Raw genomic sequence first — 24,554 nt, forward strand, 5'->3', positions numbered from 1 at the left:
TGTTTTTTGTATTTTGTTTTTAAATATAATTATCTAATTTTTGTTTTGCTTGGTATTGAATTGTTGTTTTTTTCTTTACTTGTTTATTATATTTTTTTTTTTAATTCTATTGTTTTTTTTTATTTTTTGTGTTTTGGACTTATATCCGGGGTTGTTGGTTTAGTTATTTTTTTTTTTAGTGTTAAAAGTTTTGGTGTTGATAAGGTTATGTTTTATTTTTAATAATATTAAGTTTGATTTTGGTTTTGGTTGTATTAAGATAATATTACTTATTTTTAGTTTATTTAATGTGTAATTTTTTGTTCACTGGTAGTTTTTTGATTGTTTTATAAGTGTTCCAGAATAATCGGCTATACATTTTAATTTTTAACTCTATTTGTTGTTTTGTCTTTTTTTATTTTTATATTTTTATGTTATTTTTGTAAAATGTTTTAGTTTTTTTTATTATTTGAAGAGACAATTAAAATTTGGTTTTTGAACTGGATTAGTACCCAGGTAATCAAAATTAATTAATTCGGGAGTAAAGTTTTATTTAAACCGAAAAAATATTGACTGACTTTGGATTTTTCTTTGGAATATGCGTATGGAGAGCCCTCCTTTTTAGTTAACTCTATTGGCACATGTATGATTGTTTAGTTTTTATTTTATTTGTAATGCTTTTATGTTTTGTCATTTAAAACAGATATATATTTGGCTTATGGGTTTGTGATCGTGTATTACTATTATTAATTTTTTTTGGATTATTTTTTTATTTTTTTTTGAAATTGGAAAAGAAAGTAATTTTTTTTTTATATATTAATGAATTTAATAAACAAAGTGGTACAAACCATCCGTCAATGGCCTATAGGGGCGTAAGTTGTAGTATGGTAGAGGTAAGGAAACTTGTCTCTATTTTTTAAAGTATTAGTTTATATTAGAATAAAGAATTGTAAATTCTTTGGATTTTACTTTGTTTATTTTTTATTATATTGGTATTTTTCTTATAATTATTTTTATTTTACAAGCCATTGCTTTTTTAACTTTAATAGAACGTCATTTTTTGGGTGGCACTCAGTGTCGTATTGGTCCCAATAAAGTTGGTTACTCTGGTATTTTTCAGGCGTTGTTTGATGGTCTTAAATTATTAAAGAAAGAACAGCTTTTTTTTTATTTTTCTTCATGACTATCTTTTTTATTGATGCCTGTTTGTAGTTTTATTTTGATGATTTTTTTTTGGTTTACTTTGCCTTATTTTTTTGTTTTTATGTCTTTTGATTATTCTGGTGTTTTTTTATTTTGCTTAATGGGGGTTTCTGCGTATTTTATTAATTTTTCTAAATGAATTCGACAGTAACATTGCTACAACCAATTTCCGCCAAAAAAAAAGAAACTAGTATATATATTAGACTCCTATGATAGATATTAGCTATCATTAATATTGATTTTGGCTTCAATGTGTACCAAATTACTTTCAAATACAACCTCTGTTTTATGATTTTGAATCAGAAATATTTGACTTTTGCTAGTCTAGCACATAAGAAACATTCAAAACAGAAATTAGAAGCGTATGTAAAGAGGTAAAATATGAGTAGAAAAAACAAGTTTTTCAGACAATTTCTCTAACGAATATGCCCAGGAAGAAAGAGGAAGGATATTTCAGATAAGACGAAGTACATTACTACAAATAATGAGTGACAAATTTCCAGCACAGTGTAACATTTCGAAATGAAAAATTAGTTAGATTTTCATGGCAAATAAAACTACAGAATTGTTGCACCTGTTTCGAACTGTAATTTAAAAGGATTTTGAAAACTCAAAAAATTTGAAAGATCTGTTCGCCTAATAGAAGAACATTCTCTTTCTTCATATATTTCTGTAAATCCAATAAAGACAAAAAATAGTCAGGCAACTGATACTGCAACAGCACATCTCAGCACGAAGGACAAGCATTTGTCTGGCGTAAAATATTTCTCGGATAACAAATTATGAATATGATCCCTAATTTTAGAATATAGGAAAGAAGAATATAACAAAGTAACTTGAATATTCAATGAATTACTCATCTAATCACCAACAATGACAATCAAGAGCTTTATTAAATATTAGTGGCGAAATGATATGAAACTATTTAGCAGTTGTATTTCATATAATGCTATGACATCTAAGTGCTACACAGTTGTATCCATACTCAAACACCCGTTATTATTCCTCATGGCTTTATCGTAAATCTTTACACAGATTACTTATTTCTTTGGAATCTTTAGAATGTATAGCTCAAAATGCGAAATGTTTGGATAGACTTTTAAATAAGTATACTTTTCTTTGCAGAAACAAAAAACTGAAACAAAATTTTTATAAAAAAGTAATAAGCAACAAACAACAACTTCATGTTGCTTTAGATTCCGTTGAGATATTATCGATCCTTTCGCTTCTTAAACCCATGAAGTTTTTTAATCCTCCTTTTCGAATTTTTTTTGTGTGAATCATTTTCTTCTTCCAACATCGCCGTGAACTTAAAAGAATATCGAAACTTGGTCGGAAAGAAAGTAAACTCGGAAAACTTTAAAAAACTCAGTATCTACAGAAATAAAAAAGAAACCTTATCAGCACTTATTGCAGCATCTTCTACATAATTAAACTGTTGAACGAAATCATCCGAATCATCACTATCATAAGTTTCCTTTGTCGGTTTAACAAATTCGTCTTCAATTGATCCTTCTTCTTCCTCATCCACAACACTAGATTCATCCTTTAAAATCAATTCCACTATGTTTATCTTTTTCTCAATAAACATTACACGCGATAAATGGTGCCTAATAATAACTAAATGAGAACCTATTTTGACCAACTGAAATTTGGAAATTGCTTTATAAAAAAAATCACTATACTATTACTCTGTCAATATTTATTTCACCTCGATATCCTCTTCAAGCTCCTCATCCTCATCAGCATCAATCATATTCTTTTTTTCCACATCATCTTCCTCATCGTCAGTTTCATTTTCAAGTGGTCGTTTTCGGTTTTTCATTTCCTTTTTCTTTTCAATACTGAATTCTTGACTGAAGTCAACATCAAATACTTCCCTTCGTTCACCCGGCTCGAAACGATCTGAAAAATTGAAAAATATTCTTTAATTTTATGGAATAAGAAGGGGCTTGCTGATTAATTCAATAATTATTTATTAATTAATTAATTATTAGGGAATCACAAGTCTTAGTATCAAGAGTCTTTAAGCATCTTTAAAACAGAACGATATGATAAATTATTTACCTAGCAACATATTGAATTCATCGGAATTGACACTTTGAATATCATCATCATAAATAGTTTCTTCTTCACCTTCTTTCTTCATACGCATTTTCATTAATGCAAAACGGTGTAAAAACCTTTCATCGATTGGTATTTCATTTCTGCTTTTTGCAGCGTATTCCTAAAATTCAGAAAATTATTTTCAGAAAATTCAGAAAAAATAAAACGACACAAAATATTCAGAAAAAAAAAAAAAAAAAAAACGAAGCACTTTAATTCCAAACATGCTAGAGAACTGATGTACTGCAGAATTTTACCTTCGATATAACTGGTAGCTTTCTAACACCGTGAGGATCGTAGGCCTTGCGTCGCATAATTTTTTCATTCGTATTTTTTATTTTCGGATTTCGAAAGACAAAACGATCGAGAAAGCGCATTTGCGTAAAATCGAGCAAAGGATCACCATCATATCGTATTGATATGCCCTGCAGTCATATATATATCAGAGTTCTGAAGACTAACTTACTAGTCGAATAAAAACACTACCAATTCATAGTAATGTCTGCTTAGCTGATAAATATGCTCTTATAAAAGTCTTACATTTTTGAAAATCAGTTTTACATTTTCCACTTACATTAAGCAGATTTGACGCAAACACAGCAACTGAAGGATGATAATGCATACTTAATAGTATCAATTCTGTAACGATGCTTTTATCAGCACGACAGAACAATGGATTTCTAACCATTGGGTCGTATGTTGTTGCAGTACTTCGCACCACTGAAACACGGAATTTTAAATGCAATTAGAATAACAGTTTTCAAAGAAGTAACTATATCATAAATTGAAATACACTGTAAATGACAGAACGACAGAATGAGCTTTAGTAAATCGTTAATGACGTTGTGAAATACTAAAAAGAAAATGATTCATACCAATGTTATTTTTGTGCATCCATCCAAAAACCTTTTTTCCACACGGTTTGATATCACTAATAAGTTTGTCATTACTTTCAAATGTTGATGTTAATGAAGTTTCGGCATTTACCGTCTCTGTGGAGGAATCGTAATCATAATACACTTCTTCGTCATCATCAACAGCTTCTGTTTTCGCTTCATTACTGAATTTTGTGAACTAAAAAACATCATCAATCTGATGTCAAGAAAAAAAATACAACCAATCAAAAATGTAGAAAAAGTTGTTGCAACATATAAAGAATATAACAGAATATATTCAATTTACTTCGAAAATAAAAAAGCCGTTTAATTCTACGATCAAAAGTGCATTATGCTAAAGACTAATTTTTTAAGGATATAACGTTGGTAGTGAAAACCGGTCTTTTCAGAAGAGCGGTTTGACAACACAAGAATGCAGTTACTTACATCAGCAGTTTTCTTAGTTATTAATAATGACGGTCGACTCTCAGTTAATCGTGAGATCAAAATTAACGTTGCAGCAGCAAATGAAGCGTTACGACATAAAGAGAGCTGAAAAGATTGAATTTCTAAGATTCTTTTGCAAAAAAGATTTTAGTCAATAACAGCTGTGTTACTATAAAAATTTATATGATTTACGTCCGATTAATGATGCCATCATTTGTATTGTTTATCTTCGGAGTCTTAGTATTTAAATTTTAAAATCTTTTGCAAGTATTTAAATTTTAAAATCGTTTGAATCAGATTTATAGAATTTGAAAAATTTTTTCATTTCCACATGAGAAACCAGAAATGCAAACTTGTAGAAGACGTTTGACGAATGCGATAACTCTACATTCAATAGTATCTGAAGATAAAGCTCGGTATAACAGTGAAAACAACTGCCTATCTACATTTGTGCCATGTTGAAGATCCATTATACGTCGATAAAGAGCAGCATAAAAACGGTCCGAAATCCCCTCACTATAAATAACACAATAAATAATGTTTATAAAAAATTTTATAAAATTTATTTATAAAATATTTATAAAATTATAAGTTTTGTTTGGTATCGTTAACACCAACAGTTCACAGTATTTTCAGTGGTTGTTTATCCGAATCGGTATTCTCTTTAGAGCAAAGAATATTTTCCATTTAATGTTCTTTATGCATCACCACACATCCCTAAACCAAGCTATCAAAGCAAAAATGCTTGGAGGGATAAAGACAAAGCTGAAAAATATTAAAAATAAAGAACCTTGTTGTAAGAAGTTGATATAATAACTTCAGTGTCTGCAATGCAGTTGAAAAACTTGATTGATGCAAAATTTTGTATAGAGTGTCGACTTCTTTTATCAATTTATCCACATCACCTAAAATTTCCTCTTAAATACAAGTTAGAGATAATGGTTTAAAGAATATCTCAGACAGGCAAAGTTTTCGGTCACACACTAAAATATTTGCAGTAGTGCTTTGCGGTTCTTTATAACCAACAAACAAGTCGGTAAAATTGTAAATATCGTCGCCAAGTTACAAAAAAACCATAATGTATTGCTTAAATATCTATAACTTTAAATTACCTATAACTACAATCGTTATTTTGTCTCGAGTAAATTTAAATATGACCAGCTAAAGCTAAATAAAAGGAAGGAAAAGAAAACTTCATAGTAAAAGAAAACCTTTCGCATATGAAAAAGCTCGATTCGTAGCCAACAGTAAAACATTCAATATTTTGTCATCCATTTTCTTATTAAAAACTAACATTCGAAATAATCCTATGTATATATTAAGCAACGTTGACGCAAGCGTTGGGTCACAACCATGCAAGTTCATTTGGGACAAAAATGAGACTGCATGAAGCTGTGTGCAGCATGAAATATTCCTGTGAATAGTAACAATTACACCTAACATATTAAAAGATTATTACTTTCTTAATTTTTATTCAAAGCTTAAAAAACTAAAAAAAAACTAAATTTTGATAAAATCGGATATAAAAACCAACTTTCGATAGATAAGTCGTTCTACTTCTTTAGCAACGATATGACGCATGAGTGGTTGTTTTCTGGTCAACTGTAGCAGATATCCACAAACACGTGTAGCTAATGTTTTATTCGGATGTCCGAGTTTGTTTATAAGCAAAGACAACAGCTTCTAATAAAAAACAGAACAGTAATCTTTGGCGACCAAAACTGGTAGCAATAAAAGGTGGCAGCTCTTTTAATAAAGAATTCAGAGTCTGATGAAACACGAAATACGAAAGTTATTTTCAACTCAAAATTTAAAGCAACCAAACATGAAATATTTTACTAGACAAATTGCATGCAAATACCTGTTCTTGTTCAGCACGTGCAATCAATAGTTCCAGAGCATAGCGGCAAGATAATATGCCCAATTTTTCTATATTTTCTCCAGCCAATCGCTGAAATGGCAAATAATGATATTTCTTGACTAATGCCAGCCTCATTTATTTCTAGATGTAATGTTCAAACATCTACAAATTCATACCTCTATTGCAGCGACAAATTTTTCATACACAGTTTTCAAATCCGACTCAAATTTCCACAGTATAAGTTTCCTTTTCATATTAAAATCTTTGTCCAACGATGACAAATTTATTTTCTCCACTGGTCTCTGGAATTAATTAACTTAAAGCTCAATAATTATTACAAAAATTAATATAACCAAAAAATGACCGACCGCCGAGAAGGGGATCAATTTTCGCCCTGGCGGTAATAATTCATTGATAAACAAGTCTTTTAGCAAGCCTGAAAAATTAGAGAAGTAACTGAAAACAATTATTTCCATAGTATAGTGAAAACGCATAAAATACACTAGATATAAAACAAAACATACTAGATGAAAATACGTAAAACATTGGGTGAAACAAATCATATGTAAGTAGTGAGCTAACCGAGTACAGAAAATGCCTCTCTTGCATTTTTCTTGGCAACATTATTAACCAATGCAGCAACATATGAAATGGAATGAACTGGATGTCGTTGTGTCAATATCTGCATAGCAGTTACTTTATCTCTGGCAGTACCACGAGTCAGAATTGTGCTCAGCCATGCTGTTTCAGTCATGTTTTTCTTACTTTGCACTATAATTCACTTTCATTTCCAGAAGAAGTGATGAAAATAAATGCAACTAAGAAGGAGCGACTTAAGCTAATAAATCGTTTAATTACTTAATCGAATTATTCATAAAAAGCATTCCAGATATTAAATTCTATAACTTTAGAGTAAGAATACATGTAAACACAAACATACTCTGCCACTGTAATTCACAGTCCCTTTTCAACAAAATCTCTGCTTGCTTCTCGATACTGTTAAAACAATTCAAATCAGATGTCAGTTGCTCAGTACATTCCAAATCCCCATAATCGTACCACTTCGTTTCAGGTGAATGCCGAACTAAAGGTTCAGCTGTTGCGGGTGCCATTTGTTCAACCTTTGAATTAAAAAACCAGCAGTTATCAGCAGAATCACAAAACTTGAAAGATATTCTCGATAATAACAAGCAAACAACAAGAATTTAAAACTTCTCTCAGATATATAATGGTCAAAAAGCTTTCTTAAAAATTTGAAGCTAAAACAAACAATTTTCTAATGCTTAGAAAGGGAATGGACGAATAATCAGAAAAACCAGATCCCAAAGCCAAAAAATTTCTGATTGGACATCATCTTTTCCAAACAAACCTCTAAAAATAAAGTACAGAGAAATTAACCTAATGAATAGATTTGAAAAATCAAAAATTAGTTGCAAAAAACTCTGTCAACTCATACAAAATTTAAGTTGACCATTGTTGATAAGCAGCAATCGCTTTACCACTAGTGTGTAATTTTTCAACAGATCCAATCACTAAAAAAAAAGTCTTGTCCAAATAATACCCTCCTCTTATTATGTCCAATATTTTCACTAGTTCATACCTTGTTTTTTTTTTGTCACGATATGAAGATTAAACTACTCTAAAATGAAACCAGCTGAGAAAAAATCAAAACACAAAAATGAAATTTCGTACGATATCAGAAAATGGTAAATGAAACTTCCGTTTCAACGGAAAATAAATTCAGAAAATAGCACCGAAAAAAAAAATTTACTTTTCAATTTTAATCATTTGAAATTTACCGAATCAAAATTGTAAAATGTCTTTAAAAAAGAAAAGAAAAACAATACCTTTAACAAAAATTAAAAAAAACATAGCTTCCAACCAAAAAATAACGTTAAAAAATAGCAAAAGAAATAACATAAAAACGTATTCAGCAGCAATAAACATGAAGAACTACTTTATCAAGCAAAAAGAATAAAAAGCTTCGGGAAAATTAGCTCCCAAGCTCAGATTAAACTAATAGTACATGGCCTGCGCATTAATTGAAGTCTATAGTGTCATGAGTCAGTAGTAATTTCTGAATTTAATATCCATATAAAATTATAATGTATAACTTAAAGAAAAATGATACGAGTCATTTCCGAAGTGTAGTCGCATATTACCACTCAAATAACAAAACAATGTCAGATATTACCTCTTAAGAGTTAACTATCGAAGCACCTTAATGCATGCACTACCACATGATACTTTAAATTATGAATTAGTATTTAGTAATCCTGATATATATTGAATCCACGTATTTTTCCCAACCACTGCACATCCTCTAAAATAAATCTTATTCTCCTTCTTAACAAAAGTAATTTTAAAAGAATTAAAGTTATGCTGTGTAATCCAAATTCTACAATATGCTATCTAAAGACAGATTTTTGTAAATTCCAAAAACAGCCAAACAAATAAAACGGAAATCAAAGTAATAAGAAACAATGATATAAGGAAATAAAGATAGAGAACGTTAACTGTTTGTGAAGAATATTCTTCAATAAATTTTTTGATTCTTCGTCAAATTACTTTTGATTTTCCAAAATATTCTCGTGCCTTCCTTTCGGCATTCTCGCATATGTTATAAACTGGCGATAACCTTGCCTATAAGCAATATTAAGCTAACCGCTTCGCTTTTAAGAAACTGCTTATAATAAAACAGATATATAGTGTATCAAATCATTACCACCAATGTCATAGGCCGTGGAAAAGTAGTATATAGACTTAAATACACCATAATATTCTTTCGACATATGCTTATGATGTGAATTCTTTCAATTTAGTTTAATAGTGGTATTAAATCATAATGGAAATGAAAGCGACTTTGGTGGAATCAGCCACTAATAAGCCAAATTGATACCAAACGATTAATTTCTCCACCAACAATAGCGTCCGTTGTATAATATTGTGCAATAGAAAGCCCACTCAAAACGTAACACGTGTGGTATAAATCGCTCGACCTTTAATAATAGATTTTCATCTAAATCTGGAAATTAGACCTAATCGTTATCCTATATATCAAAAGTCCCAAAACTGTTTTCCCAATTTTTGAAAATCTTAAATCCCGTTAAGTCAACCACTGCCAATAGCTAATAACAACTATTAAAATAAAATCTTAGGTCAAATTCCAGTTATTTCAAATGAGAGTTTTTTTTATAAATCGACTACGTTCCATAGAAAAAATACAAGAATATAGTACGAACTTGTCTGGTTTATCCCGTAAACCACCATTTTCGACATCTTGGCAAGCAACTAGAATGTATTCCTGTAACGCCTTTCCATCAAACGATGATGAGATTTTGTTCCCCATAGCAAGTTGGGCAACTTCTAATATTGGAAATACAGCAGCTAGCCAAAAACTATAACAACCGTCAACCAATTTATTTGTTCTACCCTGAAAAAATCTTTGGAATCTTTTTTTAGTAATATCTTTGGAATTTTAAATTTACTATCGCAATTTCCTTCGTTTCTTAAAACATCCTGAGAAAAAAGTGACAAATTGAAGAAATCTGCAAATATTTTCAGACAATCAAAACCATTAATTCTATATTTAAAATTCAAAACCACTAATTATTTACTTGAAATCCCCCTTCAAATTTCATTTGTTTATTCGCAAGCCATCTATACAGTGATGATGCATGAATTAATGCACTTTTTCCCAGTAGCATTAATGCGGCCACACCACAAAACGTGTAACCGCCATGCGCTTCACAGCAGCGCTCGCCACCAAAACCACCTTCATATGTTTGACAGCTAAATTGGACTTTTGTTTACTTTGGAAGAAAATTTTCTTAATTACGAAAGTAAAGATGATAACGAGAAGAGAAAACAGGAATAATCAATAATTAATTCCGTAACAATCATCTTACTGGATACATTCTGGAAAAAACAACCTGATAACCCAACTATCTGCATCTTTCCTTAGCTGATCATCTAAAATATTCGTAATAGAAGCAACAGCAAGAGCACAGTACGATCCTCGCATATCAGCTTCACCGCCAATATGTAATGCGAACCCACCATCTGGGCGTTTTACAGAGTGTAGAAAAACTTTCAGAGTTTTCCTAAAGTACAATTGATCTTATTTTATATGCATTTTATGATATCAGTAAAAGTAAACTTTTTGCACAAGGATTCGTTATGAATTGTTACCAAGTCAAGCTTCCTTTTGAAAGAAAAAAATTTGATTTATAAGGAGAGATATTCCAAAAAACACAAACCTGTCGATACTTGCAAGCGCTTCATCTGTACCAATGCTTACTAGTGCCATTATTGCACCATAGGTTGTTGCTAAATGTGGATACTGCCCTGGACCACCTTAATACTTAAATTTCAGCTCTAAGGTGACAACAAATAATAAAATACATTCAACACGCTAGATTTTTCATGACTAACGGTTGAAAAAAGAGTTCTCGCATACATGTCTGTCAAATGAACCAAAGAAACTGCTCGCCTCCATATCCACCAGTAGGCCATTCACAGGTCTTCAAAAATCGAACGATGCTGCAAAGCAATATCATTAAAAGGCTTCATATTTATTCAGTCAAAAATCATTTATATAGGTTTATATATAAATCATCATTTCTACCCATTCAACACATATTCTAACAAAACAACCTGGAAGTTAGGTTTTCATCAAGTGATGCTTCCAAAAGCCTTAAACTGTGCATTCCCCAATAACAAAACCATGGTCGCGATGCATCCAGATGCTGAATACGAAAAAAAGAATAAGTTTGAAATGACACAGCAGAAATCCTTTTCAACTTTTTCTCATCTATAGTTATCCTTCAAACAAAAATTAGTGTAACTAGAGAAATCTCAAACCATTTTACTCAAAACTATTTGTAATATGCAGGAGTTCATAAAGGATGCCATGATTACTGAACAAGAGATCTCTGAGAGAAAAAAGATGCTGTTATTTCAAAGAACGTGACAATTATTGTAAGCTGTTAGATCTTAACTTCAACTTTGAATACAAATTTTCATACCGAGCACGATCTCCCCAATTTTTTTAAAGACCGATAAACCAGTCTAGTGTGAAGCGTCCTATACAATGTTGGCGCATAATCTGAATCCTCATCCACACTATCCAAATAAGCGTCGATGAATTTTCTAGCCTGATCTCTGGCAAGTTCTTCAACTCGCTTCTGAATTTATTTGAACTACTTAATCATTTCTTTATGCGAACACAGGAGATTATCACAGGAAGTTATCAGCTATAGGTATGAAAATTAAAGATCACATATGTCACATATCAGATGAAAGTACAAAGAACTTCAAAAGACTTAAAATGAGTGGAAGACTTGAACATGACCTTGTTTTGTATATAGTATCTGTTTCTGAAGATACTATATACAAACAGTTTAGAATATTTACGATAACTTACTGTTCTAACATACCTGTTCCGTACTACTGTACGTAAAGAAGCCGTCATCATTGAAAGCGTATTTCTCGTCGAAGGCATTAAAACTGTACACCGCTGATGACCCATCCATTAATTCTTGTAAAACTGCGCCTTTTATAACGAAAAAATTCCAAATAATTTTAATCGCAAACTTTAGAAGTACCAACCCAATATAACGTTTTCTATGAAACTGAAGTCTATCTCTTCCTCTTAACGTTCCCGTTCATTGTTCGACACTTGATAATGTTGAACAATATGTTTATAAATTAAGAACTTAACAATATATTCAACCAATTCAATTGTTATACATGATCCAAATGAACATGAAAACAACCTGGATTAAGCTCCAATATGCATACTTCATGGATAGCAAGGATTCGAGGATTACAAAAAACCGCGGAACTAAGCATAAAATAAAGAACGAATAACACGTTTATACTATTTCGGATGTGAAAAATCAACAGGAATAAGAACAAATCAATTCAAATGAAGTGATAACAAAACAAAGATATACGGCAGGTTATCCGGAACGAGGCTCAGCAGTAACAAATAAGACCATCGCGTTTTTTGTTATCAGGAAAAACCAAAAAAAAAAAATGCAAAAATATTTATACATTATAAATCATCACAGTCACATCATAGCAACTCATCCTAATAGCTGAGCAAAAATTTGATTTAATTAATCTGTTTTCAGAAAGCTCTTAAACTACTTTCATTATCAAACTATATGAATATCTTATGCAAAAAATGACAGTACTATAACAATGATTAATGTACAAAAAAAGAAGTTAAAATGAAACGAAATCACTGTGGTAATTTGGAATTAGTAACAGTAACAGCAGTTTTGGAATCATACTTACAAAGTCAAAGTTGTAGAGACTGCTGCTGGTAATCGTAAACAATTTGGCTGTTACACAGCTGACTGCCTCTGTTCACTATTATTATTCATTTTCGATGAAGAAAGTAGACTTGTTGATGGCGAGTTCCGCTTATTATCCATAAATGCAGTAGATGCAAGAATGCGTATCGGTAAAACATTAGGAGGAGGCATAAGCTCTCGATCGCTAAGCACTGTCCCATTTGATAGTTCATTTATATCTGTAACACGACTCAAAGGCTTTTCATCCAAAAGTAAATCGTCGTCATCAACGCATCTGAAAAAAGGTGCTTGGCTAATAATTACTTTAAATACCACCTCAAAGTAATTGTGATCAGTGTAACACAAAATCATGAGTTTGTACTTTCCTGGAAATTCAAAAAAAAACAAAAAATTGAAGTTAAATTCCAGTCCTATTTTGCTCTTCACTACTTCTAGTATATCAATACCAAGAACACTGTACTTTTCCTCTCTCTTCATTTTTCGTGGCCGGCCTCTTTTTGGCTTTGTTTCATTGCTATCCACTTCACCATTACTTTGTCTTCTTTTAGTACTCAATAGATTTCCACTAGATGGCAATTTTGGTAAACCTATTTGGGCCGCTAGCATCGATATACCCATGTGGCAGGAGGAATCTGTCGCCGGACCTGAATAACAAATTATAGGCAAAAAACATTTGGGAATGATACTCAAAGACACAAAAATCAAATAAATTCTTACAAGAGAGAAACCGCAGCACAGTTCCAAACGTTAGATAAATGCAATGGGGACAAATATATGCAATAAAATTGATGATAACCTGGCGGATAAAAACCCGAAAACGAAGGCTGATCGGCCAAATCAGTTTTCCAATGCACTTCAGATCCAGCTGATGGTGGTAGAGGTATTTCTCGAACCAGTGATTCCAAAAATTTAAAATGAGGAGTTTGCATTACAGCCTGTTTTCTGAAATCATGCATAAACACTTTCGAATTGACAAACATTCATTTTTTTTTATACATCAACCTCTTTCATGGTACTAGTGTTAGCAACACATTGATTTGAAAATCCACAGTTAAGGTGCATTAGTTAAATGATTAAATTACATATGTCGAACTTATAATTAAAAAATGAAAAACTTTTGAAGTCTAACAGTATAATGAATCTAAAAATTTACATATGTGATGGAGAAAGAGTGCGCGACGACGAATATAAAACGCACTGCGCAGCAGTTTCAAGCAGTTTTTCAGCAAAGTGCTCCATAGCTCGACCAACTGCTACCGGTACAGATGCAACCATACGGCCAATTTCATCATCACTTTGCATCACCCGTTTTACTCGAGTCTGAAATGGATAATCTAAAATAACTCTGAACTGATACCTGGTCACTTCCAACCCTTGAAGGCCGTCACTTTGCATCTCGAAATCGGATGCCACGCCAAAAGCATGACCTTAAATGTATAGCCGTTGAATCTAACCATCTCTGGAACTAATCTTATTTGTAGAAAATCTTGAAAATCTTTGACAGAATTTGCTTGCCCATTTGCATATAATACGTATTGCTGGAATAGAAACGTCATAAACAATGAAGTATTAACGAAATATTAAATCAAAGAAAAGAAATAAGAAACTAGCCGGTTGAATTTTTGCACTGCTGAAACGCCGTTTACGAATAGGTGCAGGTACCACACCTAAGCTTGTCATACCACTGGAACATGGTCCAACATATTCAGAATTCCCACTACTTTTAACATTCATCACGAAGGGTCCAAAGGGCTAAGAAAAAGAGGGATCTCGATTACAAAGAATTGCCAGATGTGCGATCCTCTAGGCAATCCTGCACGTGTCACCTGAAATTATATCTTTTGTACAAACAAAAGGGAATTAAAACCATCATGATAAGCATCAAAATAAGAAACTATAACCAGCCATCTTGCACAAATGTCTTAATATTTACATAAATTTGAATCACAACATTTCATTTACATCTTATCATCCTTTTCCTTGCTTCACTTCAATTTTCTCTCAATTATTGCTTCATTTCGAACTACACTCTATCAGAAAAATGGACTTAGTAATTTCTGAAGAATTATCTTTTATGAAGAGACTTAAGAAATGGATGAGGTGCTACTGAAACAATAAAAATAGATGTGTGAGCTAAGATAGTGATGATGGACCAATCATAAAAACCCGTCCGGGTCATTTAATCGTCAAAAACTTGAAAAAACTTGAATTAATATCGGCCATTAAATCCTCCTAAGGGAAAAACTCCTCACACATTCCTCACGCAAGTAACGTCCGTAATACTATCAAACTGTGTGTTGACATGAATGAAAAATTAACGCGTCATGCGAGTTGCGTTATGAAAAGTTTGACGTATCACCTAACTTTATCGTACGTCTACTAAGATTGCTAGCTAAGACTAATGAATGAACGAAAGAATTACTCTAGCAATCTATGCAAAGTTAACAAAATAAGATTCTAGTGGTACCATAATGACATTAGCACGGATATCACTGTGAATAGATTTATACAGGGATGATTCATCGGAACAAAGAGATTGAGATATTTGGACGAGTCAACACTAATTTTCGAGTCATCAGTTCATGTTCTGATCTTTTCTCTTTCACTGAACAGTTTAGTCAGTCCTTTTTATCCTTGTAATTAGTGAAGTGACAATTAAGAACTGCAGAATGCGAGAATAGTGAAGATGAATGATGACAGTGCAGTTGATAGCATATCAAAGATCAACGCGCACTTAAATAACAAATGGATGTCTCCCGTTCTCGACGTCCAAGAAAACAGTTCGAGATGAAGCATGTGTGATGTAGTGTGATAGGTGTGGTGAATTGAGGAGTGCACTTGGAATACTGAGACAATAGACAAGGTCGCCATATTATGTACCATCCATTCCAGAAATAATCATTGTATTGTGAAAGGTCATCTCGTAGAATGATAAAGTGATATCTGAATTTACAGTGGAGAAGAAACATTTTGAATGGGCAGACTAGTCTGATAGATTTCGTGCACATGACGAACCTGAAATGATGGGACATTTGTCGTAGGAAGTGTACTAAAATAATCAGTAGTAGAGAGTGACATTTGAAAATTTTTGAAAACATTCATATAAACGAGTGATTGTGGAAGTCAGAAAAAATTTACAACTATCTTCTCGTTTATTACACTAAAACATGGATACTTTACGTAATGGACTAACTATACGCGCATTTCACTTGCCGTTCATGTGAGACCTTACTTAATGCATGTTTTAAAAAAAATAAATGTCGAATTATGTCATTTAAAAAGAAAACAATCCACTGATCACTAAAGGAAAAGTAAATGAAGTGATCAGTCGATTGGCATTCGTACTTTAATGTCCTCTACCATATGCAAATTTTTACTATTATACAAATATAATTTAAATGATTACCTGCCATTGGGAGCTTTCCAGTGCATTATTTTTTATCGTTGGTGGTTGCTGTTACTATATGTTTTCTCGGTCGGTGTTCTCTCCTTCATATTTCTTCTTTCCTTCACATATATACGTGCAGTCAGTCAGTTCTCTTTCTCTCCACATGTAATTAGGGGTAGAATTACGTGCGGAAAGGTTACAAAAATTTGCCTTTACATTATAGGAGACGAGTATTCACGGAGTCTTTACGTGCATACCTTGCAACCCTACACGTGCAATAGGAATTCCGCTTGAGGTGATAGCTCTGAATTATTTTCAAGGGCTTTTGTCATAGTCGTCAATCATTTATGTTGTATAAATAAAGGTGACATAGCTTTATAGTATTACTACTTACATTTGTACTGCTTTATTATCACATTTTTGAATTATATTAATTTTCTGAGATATTTGTTGGATTTTTAATTGAGAAAACATTATCAACACGAAAAGCGGATATAGAAAATAGAATTTGGTTTGGATTATCTCTACACTCATCGTCCACCGTATCCTACCCACCCTCACATTGGATAGATCAACCGGGAATAGACATTCGCTGCCTCCTGATAACGTCCACAGTAGCAAAACAGTCATTCTGAGTCGTTCCGTGCTGCGGTGAGATTGGCAGCTGTTAACAGTTTCGCGGTTGCACTCATGCATGCGTCGCTCTGCAGAGGTTGTTCTACCCGAACTTCGGGTAGAACAATCCTTGCAAATATTATGGTGGCTCATGCAACTCTTACAGAGACATAAGTTTCAATTAATGAAATCTATACATATATATATATATATGTGTCTATATGTTTAAGTAGTTGTGTAGTCTTTGTAAAGCGAATGACTTAATCGAGACACTGGTGTGATCTATTTATTCTTCAGTTTTGATTACTTTTCTTATCTCCCTCAATTGTATACGGTAATTTTCAAACGTTGAAGTTTTTTTCCATGATTACTGGATTGAATTACGTAAATACAAAGACTGGAATTCCATTCCATTACCGTGGCTAAGTTTTTCTCTTGGTTCTGCCATCAACAACACTAGGGCGGTTTTGTTTCTAAATTTATCTTTCTTTCGTGTCTCTCTTTGTAATCAAAATTCATATTTTTATAATTCTCTGTCGCTATCCTTCATGTTTTGTAAACTTAATGAAATAAGCGTATGCGTAAGCTGTTGCATCCTTCATATGATTCATCATTTGATTTTTAAGCATGCAAATGCAAACGTTGAAGTTTTTTTCCATGATTACTGGATTGAATTACGCAAATACAAAAAGACCGTTTGATTGCAGAAGAGTTTAATGATCATGTCACCAATTACGCCAAGTGAAGAGAATAGTATTTCCTCATTTCGTCCTCGCGGACGAGGCAAAAGACAACCAAACTCAAACGAATCTTCCCACACATTAAAAATGGCAACAGCTGGAGGTTGATTCTTTATCCTTTCCATTGAATATTTTCTTAGAATTAAGTTTCAGATGGTCAAAATGAACACTGATAAACTCTCTTTTCTCACTGATTATTAGCTTTTTTCATTATCGAAATTTCTTCACGTTTGTGTTACCCAAGTAAAACCATATATGTTGGATAATGCTTTATGGTTGGACAGTGCTTTAACTAACACTCCCAATTTTTCGTGTAGCATAGGCAAATCATTTGAATATACTTTCTTTAAATGCATTAATTCAAAACATCTAATTCAAATTTAATTAACTATTTTAAAATCTTAACATTAATTTTAATTAATTAATTAAAATCATTCATTTAAAACAGGTGAAGAAATGGAGATGATAGGCAGGGAGCTTTGGACTGGTATTAATTCGGACACGCTCTCGCGACGGCCTCCAACTTTCGAGCGGGTAGACACGGCGTTTCGAGCGGGTAGACACGTTTCGGCTGACACACGTTCATTGCAGTCAGCATCGTCTCGAAAAAATGCATCTGTGCTGCAATTGCGCATTCATGAATCTACATCTCCCTCAGTTTCTGATGATTCTTTCTCGGTACATACGTTGGATTGCAAAAATTTAGAAAAGATCCGGCATGTTTGCAGTAGGAAGTTTGGTATACATAAATTAAATTTTAGATGTTTGCAGAAAAATAATAGAAACATTTGAATTTAAAAGATGTTAGAAAATGCTTGATTTGTGTTTAGGCTTTGTGTTTAGGCCTCGGAGGGTGCAGTTAAATGTTGTAATTCAATACGCAGTTCAGCAATATCGGATGATTGCCATTCACAAACATCGTTTAGTGATTTAATGGACTCTGATTTGCTCGAAACTGAAAACCTGAATATTCATCAGTCCGTGAAACCAGAACATAGTAGAGGCCACATTCAATCGGCAGGGTGATTCTTTAAATCGAGATTTTTTTTTAATCATAATTTTCTTGCTTTATATAATGTTTAATGGCTTCATAAATAATAATTTTCAGTAGCTTTGAATAGTAATTAAATAATTCTTTCGATAGATTGCTGAAATAATGCTCAGATGAAAAAAACATTATTGTGAATATTTGAAATCATGTCGGTTATTACCTACAAATCTTTGCAGGGACCAAAATATGTTTCACAGTCGTAGACCCACACCATGTCTCATGGCACCAAAGTTACCACCAGCTCATCAAAGAGAAACGGTTATTGTAAAAACGAATATTTACCCTCTAGAAGTTGGAAACCAAATTGTATATCGTTATGATGTGCGGATGTATGCAAGCCGTGCAGATACATCGAAGGAACGAACTACAGACTTGTGCAGAGGCGAAAGAGATGAGTAAGTTCGATTCTTATTTAAAGCTCGTTTGACATTTTGTCAGACAACTGAAGTAGAGGTAACTTGTGCATTCTAGTAATTCTTTTATGTATATATTTAATTATAGTAGTGTTGAAATTGTTTTACAGCTCTGGAGTGACTTTACGTCATCAAAAGTGTATGTTATTGATGAGACGTGCTTTGGAATTATACCGCGTTCTGAATGAGAGTGGTGCTTACTTGTATGATTTGTCAAACACTTTGTTCACCAATGAGCCGCTTAATAAAGAACTGGTGAAATTTTGTTTTATAAACATAATTTATTAATTAAAAATTTCACAGTATTTCAACTTGAAGTTTTTGCTATTTATTTCTCTCCAATATTTGAATTTAAAGACTTTTGTCGTTTGTATTCTCTAACTTTTTGTTTTAAATTGCCTGACTGAACCTAAAAATTTGCTTCAGCTTCCTCGCTTGAAAATATCGATGGAGCAGTTAACGCCAAAATTGCGTGATCTAATTGGTGCGTGCGACGTGATTGTTGAAATAACACCGTGTGCAGAAAATTCTCATACTTTCAATGTTATCGATTATTGTGATTCGGTTACGAATGATTTGGCTCGTCAGAATCGCTCATTTCGACAGTTTTTTGAAATTCTCACAAATAATAGTGCTTTGCAAAAGTACGTGTTTTGACTATTGACTAAGTCAATATCTTATAACTTAAAATCACTTTTTTTTTTACAATATGGTAATCAAGGTTTTTTTTTGAAATTTTTTACCAGAAATTATCCAAACAGAGGGTACAAAATGATTACGTCATGTCCTGCAAGGAATAGAATTTGGTTGCAATTTCAACGCTTGTTTGCTGTACAACTGATTAATTTGTGCACTTTTCAAAATCCAGAATATTCCTGCAGCTTGTTTGAAGTGAAGATTGAATGTGTATCACTTCGTAGATAACACTATTTGTTTGTAATATCATAGTAGAAAACTATAGTTATATACATCTGAATTTAAATGAAATTCTTGAAATTTAAAGGGGAACGCACTATGCATTTGGTTGCGGTAAACTATTTTTGGTGGATGGTAAGAAGTATAAACTTGGGGAACAGCCGTTGAGTGAGAGTAGAACTTTGATCACCGGTGTCGAAAAGGGAATTCGGATTATCGAGCGGTCGAGTGGCAGTATCATCCCAGCACTTGTCATTGACTGTATGACTGGTTTATTTCTTTTAAATTGACTATATAGTTTTGAAATTTTCGGTTCATACTTAAATTGCTGAATTGTAAAAAGGAGTTCTTTTCAGTAAAAAAAGCAGCATTCTTTGACGCAGTTCCATTGGCGGATATGGCGCATAATGTACTAATGAAAAATCACTTGTCTTCTCCTATTCCTCCTTTGGATGCAAATCTTTTCAATCATTTTGTACGCAAATTAAACGATATTATTCGAGGTATAATTCCGGAGGAATATATAAACGTTCATTTGATTGAGTTGTTACAATTTCTTGCGGGTTTTTCTTGGAACCAAATGAAGAATTGTGGGACTTTTGCATTGTTCGCCAAACTTTTTTCAGATCTTCGATTGCAACATTCAAGCTGCACCAACAAGTCATTTGTTGCATCTGGTTTGTCAGACAAGCCTGTCGGACAGATTAGGCATGCTCATTGTTTTTTTTTTTTTTTTTTTTTTACATTTTATGCTTATTTATTTTTGCATAATTTTTACTTAAATTAGACGGGGTATAAAACTTGGCTTGGCGTTCCTTTCAGACTTTCCGTTGGCAAAAACACACCGCCAATTCCAATGTTGCAGTATTACAAGCAGCAAGGCTATATTATTCGGTAAGTTAAAACTGATTTACAGATTTGTAACATTACATTGTAATATGCTTCCGTATTTCATTTAAGCTGTTTCTTTATCAATAAAAAAAGTGGAAATAAACTTGGTTGATTTCTATTTTTTTTTTTTTATTTTTTGTTTTAATATAAAGTGCTGCAAGTCTTTGATTGATTTGATAGAACAAAATTGTTTAAGAGCAGATTGGCCAGCCGTTCGTTTGATTACGAATTTTGGTACTTCATATTTTCCGATTGAAGTACTGCGCGTTGCACCTTATCAAAGAGTGCCAGTGAGTAAGCAGACACCATCACAAATGAAAGATACAATCAAAGTATAATTTTCTTATGTTGAAAGAGATGTAGAAGGCATGTAGATTTGGAATTCGTAAATAACAAATTATGGGTTATGGATTTTTGTCAGTCTTACTTCGCATTCTCAATCGCAGTTACTTCGTGGAAGCGATATATATGTTTTCTCCATTATATTGACATTTAAGATGGTTAACTCTTACTATAAATAGACGCCTTACAGGAATGTGCCATACTTCCGCATGCACGTTTCCGCGACATCACCCGAAATTTGCAGGCACTGGACCTAGGTGGAACGACACATTATAATTCATTTATGGCCGCTTTTGGAGTACGGATTAGTTCAGCTCCAATCACTGTAAGTTTTCTTGTTTCTTCTGGTCATACAGTTATTTCCTTTTTTAATAAGTTTTTATTTTAATTTTAGGTTGAAGGCCATCGACGTCTTGCACCGAAGGTGCGATATTCCGATGTGCAAGGTGGGATGAGTGTCGTCGACATCGATGCCAGAAATGTAAGAGAATTGGATTTCATGATTTTGAAGCCAAAAGAATTTGATGTACATTTTGATCATATTTTGTAGGCAAGCTGGAGAATGAACGGAAAGGCATATTTGGTTGGGGCGCATCTTCGCTGTTGGTTCATACTTTATGATGATGCTAGAGATGGGGACATGGTTATGTGAGTTCTTAGCAAGCAACTAAATTTATTTTTTGCTAAATGAAATTTGCAGTTAATTGATTTATAAGTAATCTGATGCTGATGAGGTCAGTAATAGAATTTTAGGACATTTTCGAAGACTTTGGTTCGCGAATGTTGCAAAAAAGGCATACAGATGATGGATCCTATCATTAAAAATGTTCAATTTGAACAACTGGAAGATTGTTTAAAACAAATTCGTGAAACTTATCCAAATGAACGAGCATTTGTGATGTATATCGACTCACGTGATGATACTCATGGTTTTTGTCACGTTCTTAGTTAAAAAACCTTGTTGAAATTACATAAAATTTCTGTAAACTTTAACATCGTTGTAATTCCAAACAAAGAAATCTATATTTAAAAATTGCTTATTCCTTTCAGATGATTTAAAATTATATGAAGCTCTTCATCGTATAGTCACACAACATATCCATGGATCGAGGGCTCGTGAAGCACCGAAAAAAGTTGCGACTTTAGAAAACATCGTCAACAAACTGAATTGCAAGAATTTTGGGCAATGTTATGGAATTATTCCAGAATCATTTGCGTATGTTGTACTCTCATTCAAAAATCTACGTTTTTTAGGTTAGCTTTCATTTTGAGTGTTTTTATTGCTGTTGAAATAACACATTTTAATAATGTAAAAATTTATATGGTTCAGATGTGTTATTTAACAACGTTTTTCAGAACAAATAAATGGATTTCAACTGGGAAGACCCTCATAATCGGTTATGATGTATGTCATCCAGAACCCCAGCCAAGACATGAAAGAAGAATGCGGATGCCGCCTACACAGCCAAGCGTTCTTGGAGTTCGTTCTAAAAAAAGTTTGAAAAGAAGGGATACAAACATATAGAGTGATGAATCTGAATTCCCCAAATAGATAAAATATTCACCATTTTCAGATTAGTTTTAATGGAGCATCTTGTCCGGAAACCTTTATTGGTGATTATTCATTTCAAGAACCTCGTAAAGAACAAGTGACAAGCTCCATTTTGGAAGAACGAATTTACTGGATTTTGAGCCTCTTTTATGGTAGTCGTAATGGTATGCTTCCCGAAACTGTGATTATTACACGTGATGGCGTTTCCGAGGGACAGTTCAAAATGGTGAGATTTTAATAACTGTGTTCATTTTGTTGCTTTAGATATGTGGTTTGCTTGTTAAAACAGTATCTTCGAAATTTGTAGTGATTCTGCTGCGTTCGAAATATTTAAGGTAATGGAGGATGAAGTTGAAGCCATTCGGCAGGGAATGCGTAATTTTGGGAAGGCTGAAGCTGGTGCCGATAATTACTCACCGAATATAGTATGCATAATTGCTTGCAAAAGGCACAACAAGCGTTTTGCAGTTGAGAATAGTTGGTTTTACTAGATTTCGAAATTTCCAAGAATTTTAAATCGGAAATTGTGTGACATCGTTATATTATTTCGATTTTTCTAATATATTCAAATTTCAGATCACTCCTTAGGAAACTGTTTGCCACTGACAGTGATTGATAGAGATATTACACGTCCGGACACTACGGAATTTTTTATGCAGTCGCATAAAATTATAAAGGTATTTCTTCCAATAGGTATTTCTAATTTCTTTTTTAACAATTAAAAAAAATTTTTTTTAAATTTTTCGAAGGATATTTCTAATTTCTTTTGAGAATAATTAGCTTATTCTGGATACAGTGGTAGCTCTAATCATTCTTTTATGAAATTGATGTATGTTGTGTTTGGCATAACAGAAATGAAATGATGAGATTGGACCTTGAAAGATTTCATAAATTTTATGAAATTTAAGGGTACCGGAAAGTTGCCTGCATATTCAATGCCCATTAATGAAGCAAATTTAACTATGGACGAAGCGCAATCATTGATGATGGCTCTATGCTTTACGCATCAAATTGTTAATCAAGCAATTTCAATTCCAGAACCAATTTATCAGGCAGATGAATGGGCTAAACGAGGGCGTAACAACTTCAGGGCTATGTTGTTAGTTACTTTAATTTCTTCTTTAACGTCTGCTTTACTGGGCCAAAAGTTTCGGCTACCACGAAATTTGATTTCAAAGTTCCATAACTTTTGTTTATTGTACGTATGTTCATGCAGACTGCTGACTTATTAACTTATTCCAATTTAGGTATTAAAATGAGAAATTATTATATAAATTAGTGAATATTCTCTAGGAGACGTGTTGGCGGTAAAGAGCGTTTACCAACGTTAGACGGTGGAAGCATTGATTGGAATCGTGTCACACGACGCCTTTGTTATATGGACACTGAATTGGAATTGACACGAGCCAATGCATAAGGAAGAAATCAGCGCTTTTTCTCATTACTTCAGGTGCCATAATTCTTTCTGAGAATGATTTTTCGTGCCGATAATGTTATGATTCTGCCTTTTATTGTCAATTATTGTCAGTAATGCGGTGATGTTTCCTATTTATACTCTTTGTCACCCTCTATTTTATCACACCAACCAATGCCTTTTATTGAGATTTGAGGAATCTGTTTACAATTTTTAAAGATCATTATTGTTCATGTCATTTATTTCTCTTTAAGTTTTCGAATCCAAATGCAATATTGCTATTTTTCCCTCTCTGAAGCGTGAAATACGATGTTTTAATGATGTTCCATTAAGTGTTGTCCTTTACTGTTATTATTTTTGGAATTACAGCTTATGGGAATTTAAATTAAAATTCCATAAATTCTTTGTTTATTTCATATATGACTTATGTTGCTAGCAC

The 24,554-nt window shown here is 32.7% G+C and overlaps 4 protein-coding genes and 1 non-coding gene across 6 annotated transcripts; 2 read left to right on the forward strand and 3 right to left on the reverse strand.

The window, feature by feature from the left end:
* The first annotated feature begins 282 nt into the window (after window positions 1-282).
* Window positions 283-1,277, forward strand: Bm10539. Its single transcript, XR_006227884.1, has one exon. It is a non-coding gene; the product is annotated as an Unclassified non-coding RNA Bm10539 (non-coding RNA).
* A 1,115-nt stretch (window positions 1,278-2,392) lies between these two features.
* Bm3537 (Uncharacterized protein) lies at window positions 2,393-7,583 on the reverse strand (the record flags this gene model as incomplete). The annotated part of the gene is made up of 17 exons (XM_001901547.2): window positions 2,393-2,491; window positions 2,579-2,728; window positions 2,894-3,087; window positions 3,250-3,409; window positions 3,546-3,713; window positions 3,863-4,008; window positions 4,164-4,362; window positions 4,611-4,715; window positions 4,964-5,126; window positions 5,401-5,515; window positions 5,822-6,024; window positions 6,145-6,293; window positions 6,472-6,561; window positions 6,648-6,773; window positions 6,840-6,907; window positions 7,054-7,242; window positions 7,412-7,583. The coding sequence occupies 17 exons, from the start codon at window positions 7,581-7,583 to the stop codon at window positions 2,393-2,395; spliced, it is 2,496 nt and encodes an 831-aa protein (XP_001901582.1).
* Window positions 7,584-9,030: 1,447 nt separating this feature from the next.
* On the reverse strand, window positions 9,031-12,005 carry Bma-fntb-1 (Uncharacterized protein; the record flags this gene model as incomplete). Its single annotated transcript, XM_043082110.1, has 10 exons — window positions 9,031-9,114; window positions 9,371-9,470; window positions 9,714-9,904; window positions 10,089-10,263; window positions 10,404-10,574; window positions 10,731-10,827; window positions 10,976-11,013; window positions 11,128-11,219; window positions 11,499-11,657; window positions 11,910-12,005. 10 exons carry the CDS (start codon window positions 12,003-12,005, stop codon window positions 9,031-9,033), a joined length of 1,203 nt encoding a protein of 400 aa, XP_042938044.1.
* Window positions 12,006-12,824: 819 nt separating this feature from the next.
* Bma-drap-1 (Uncharacterized protein) lies at window positions 12,825-14,528 on the reverse strand (the record flags this gene model as incomplete). Its single annotated transcript, XM_043082111.1, has 5 exons — window positions 12,825-13,068; window positions 13,255-13,438; window positions 13,591-13,736; window positions 13,948-14,114; window positions 14,406-14,528. 5 exons carry the CDS (start codon window positions 14,526-14,528, stop codon window positions 12,825-12,827), a joined length of 864 nt encoding a protein of 287 aa, XP_042938045.1.
* A 2,985-nt stretch (window positions 14,529-17,513) lies between these two features.
* Bm3469 (Uncharacterized protein) lies at window positions 17,514-24,118 on the forward strand (the record flags this gene model as incomplete). 2 transcript variants are annotated; one of them, XM_043082112.1, is made up of 22 exons in its annotated part: window positions 17,514-17,640; window positions 17,986-18,215; window positions 18,381-18,559; window positions 18,765-18,983; window positions 19,112-19,256; window positions 19,428-19,645; window positions 20,005-20,177; window positions 20,273-20,419; window positions 20,543-20,624; window positions 20,739-20,810; window positions 21,004-21,139; window positions 21,340-21,474; window positions 21,544-21,630; window positions 21,700-21,797; window positions 21,903-22,078; window positions 22,200-22,365; window positions 22,506-22,629; window positions 22,724-22,927; window positions 23,037-23,178; window positions 23,278-23,378; window positions 23,610-23,800; window positions 23,995-24,118. In XM_043082112.1, the coding sequence occupies 22 exons, from the start codon at window positions 17,514-17,516 to the stop codon at window positions 24,116-24,118; spliced, it is 3,276 nt and encodes a 1,091-aa protein (XP_042938046.1). The 2 variants fall into 2 exon arrangements, with proteins under 2 accessions (XP_042938046.1, XP_042938047.1); XM_043082113.1 differs by lacking the exons at window positions 17,514-17,640; window positions 17,986-18,215; window positions 18,381-18,559; ... (2 more) ...; window positions 19,428-19,645; window positions 20,005-20,177 and having other exon boundaries at window positions 20,314-20,419.
* Between the last annotated feature and the right edge of the window lie 436 nt (window positions 24,119-24,554).

The sequence above is a fragment of the Brugia malayi genome (assembly GCF_000002995.4).
Source record: "Brugia malayi strain FR3 genome assembly, contig: Bm_v4_Chr4_scaffold_001, whole genome shotgun sequence".
NCBI lineage: Eukaryota > Metazoa > Nematoda > Chromadorea > Rhabditida > Onchocercidae > Brugia > Brugia malayi.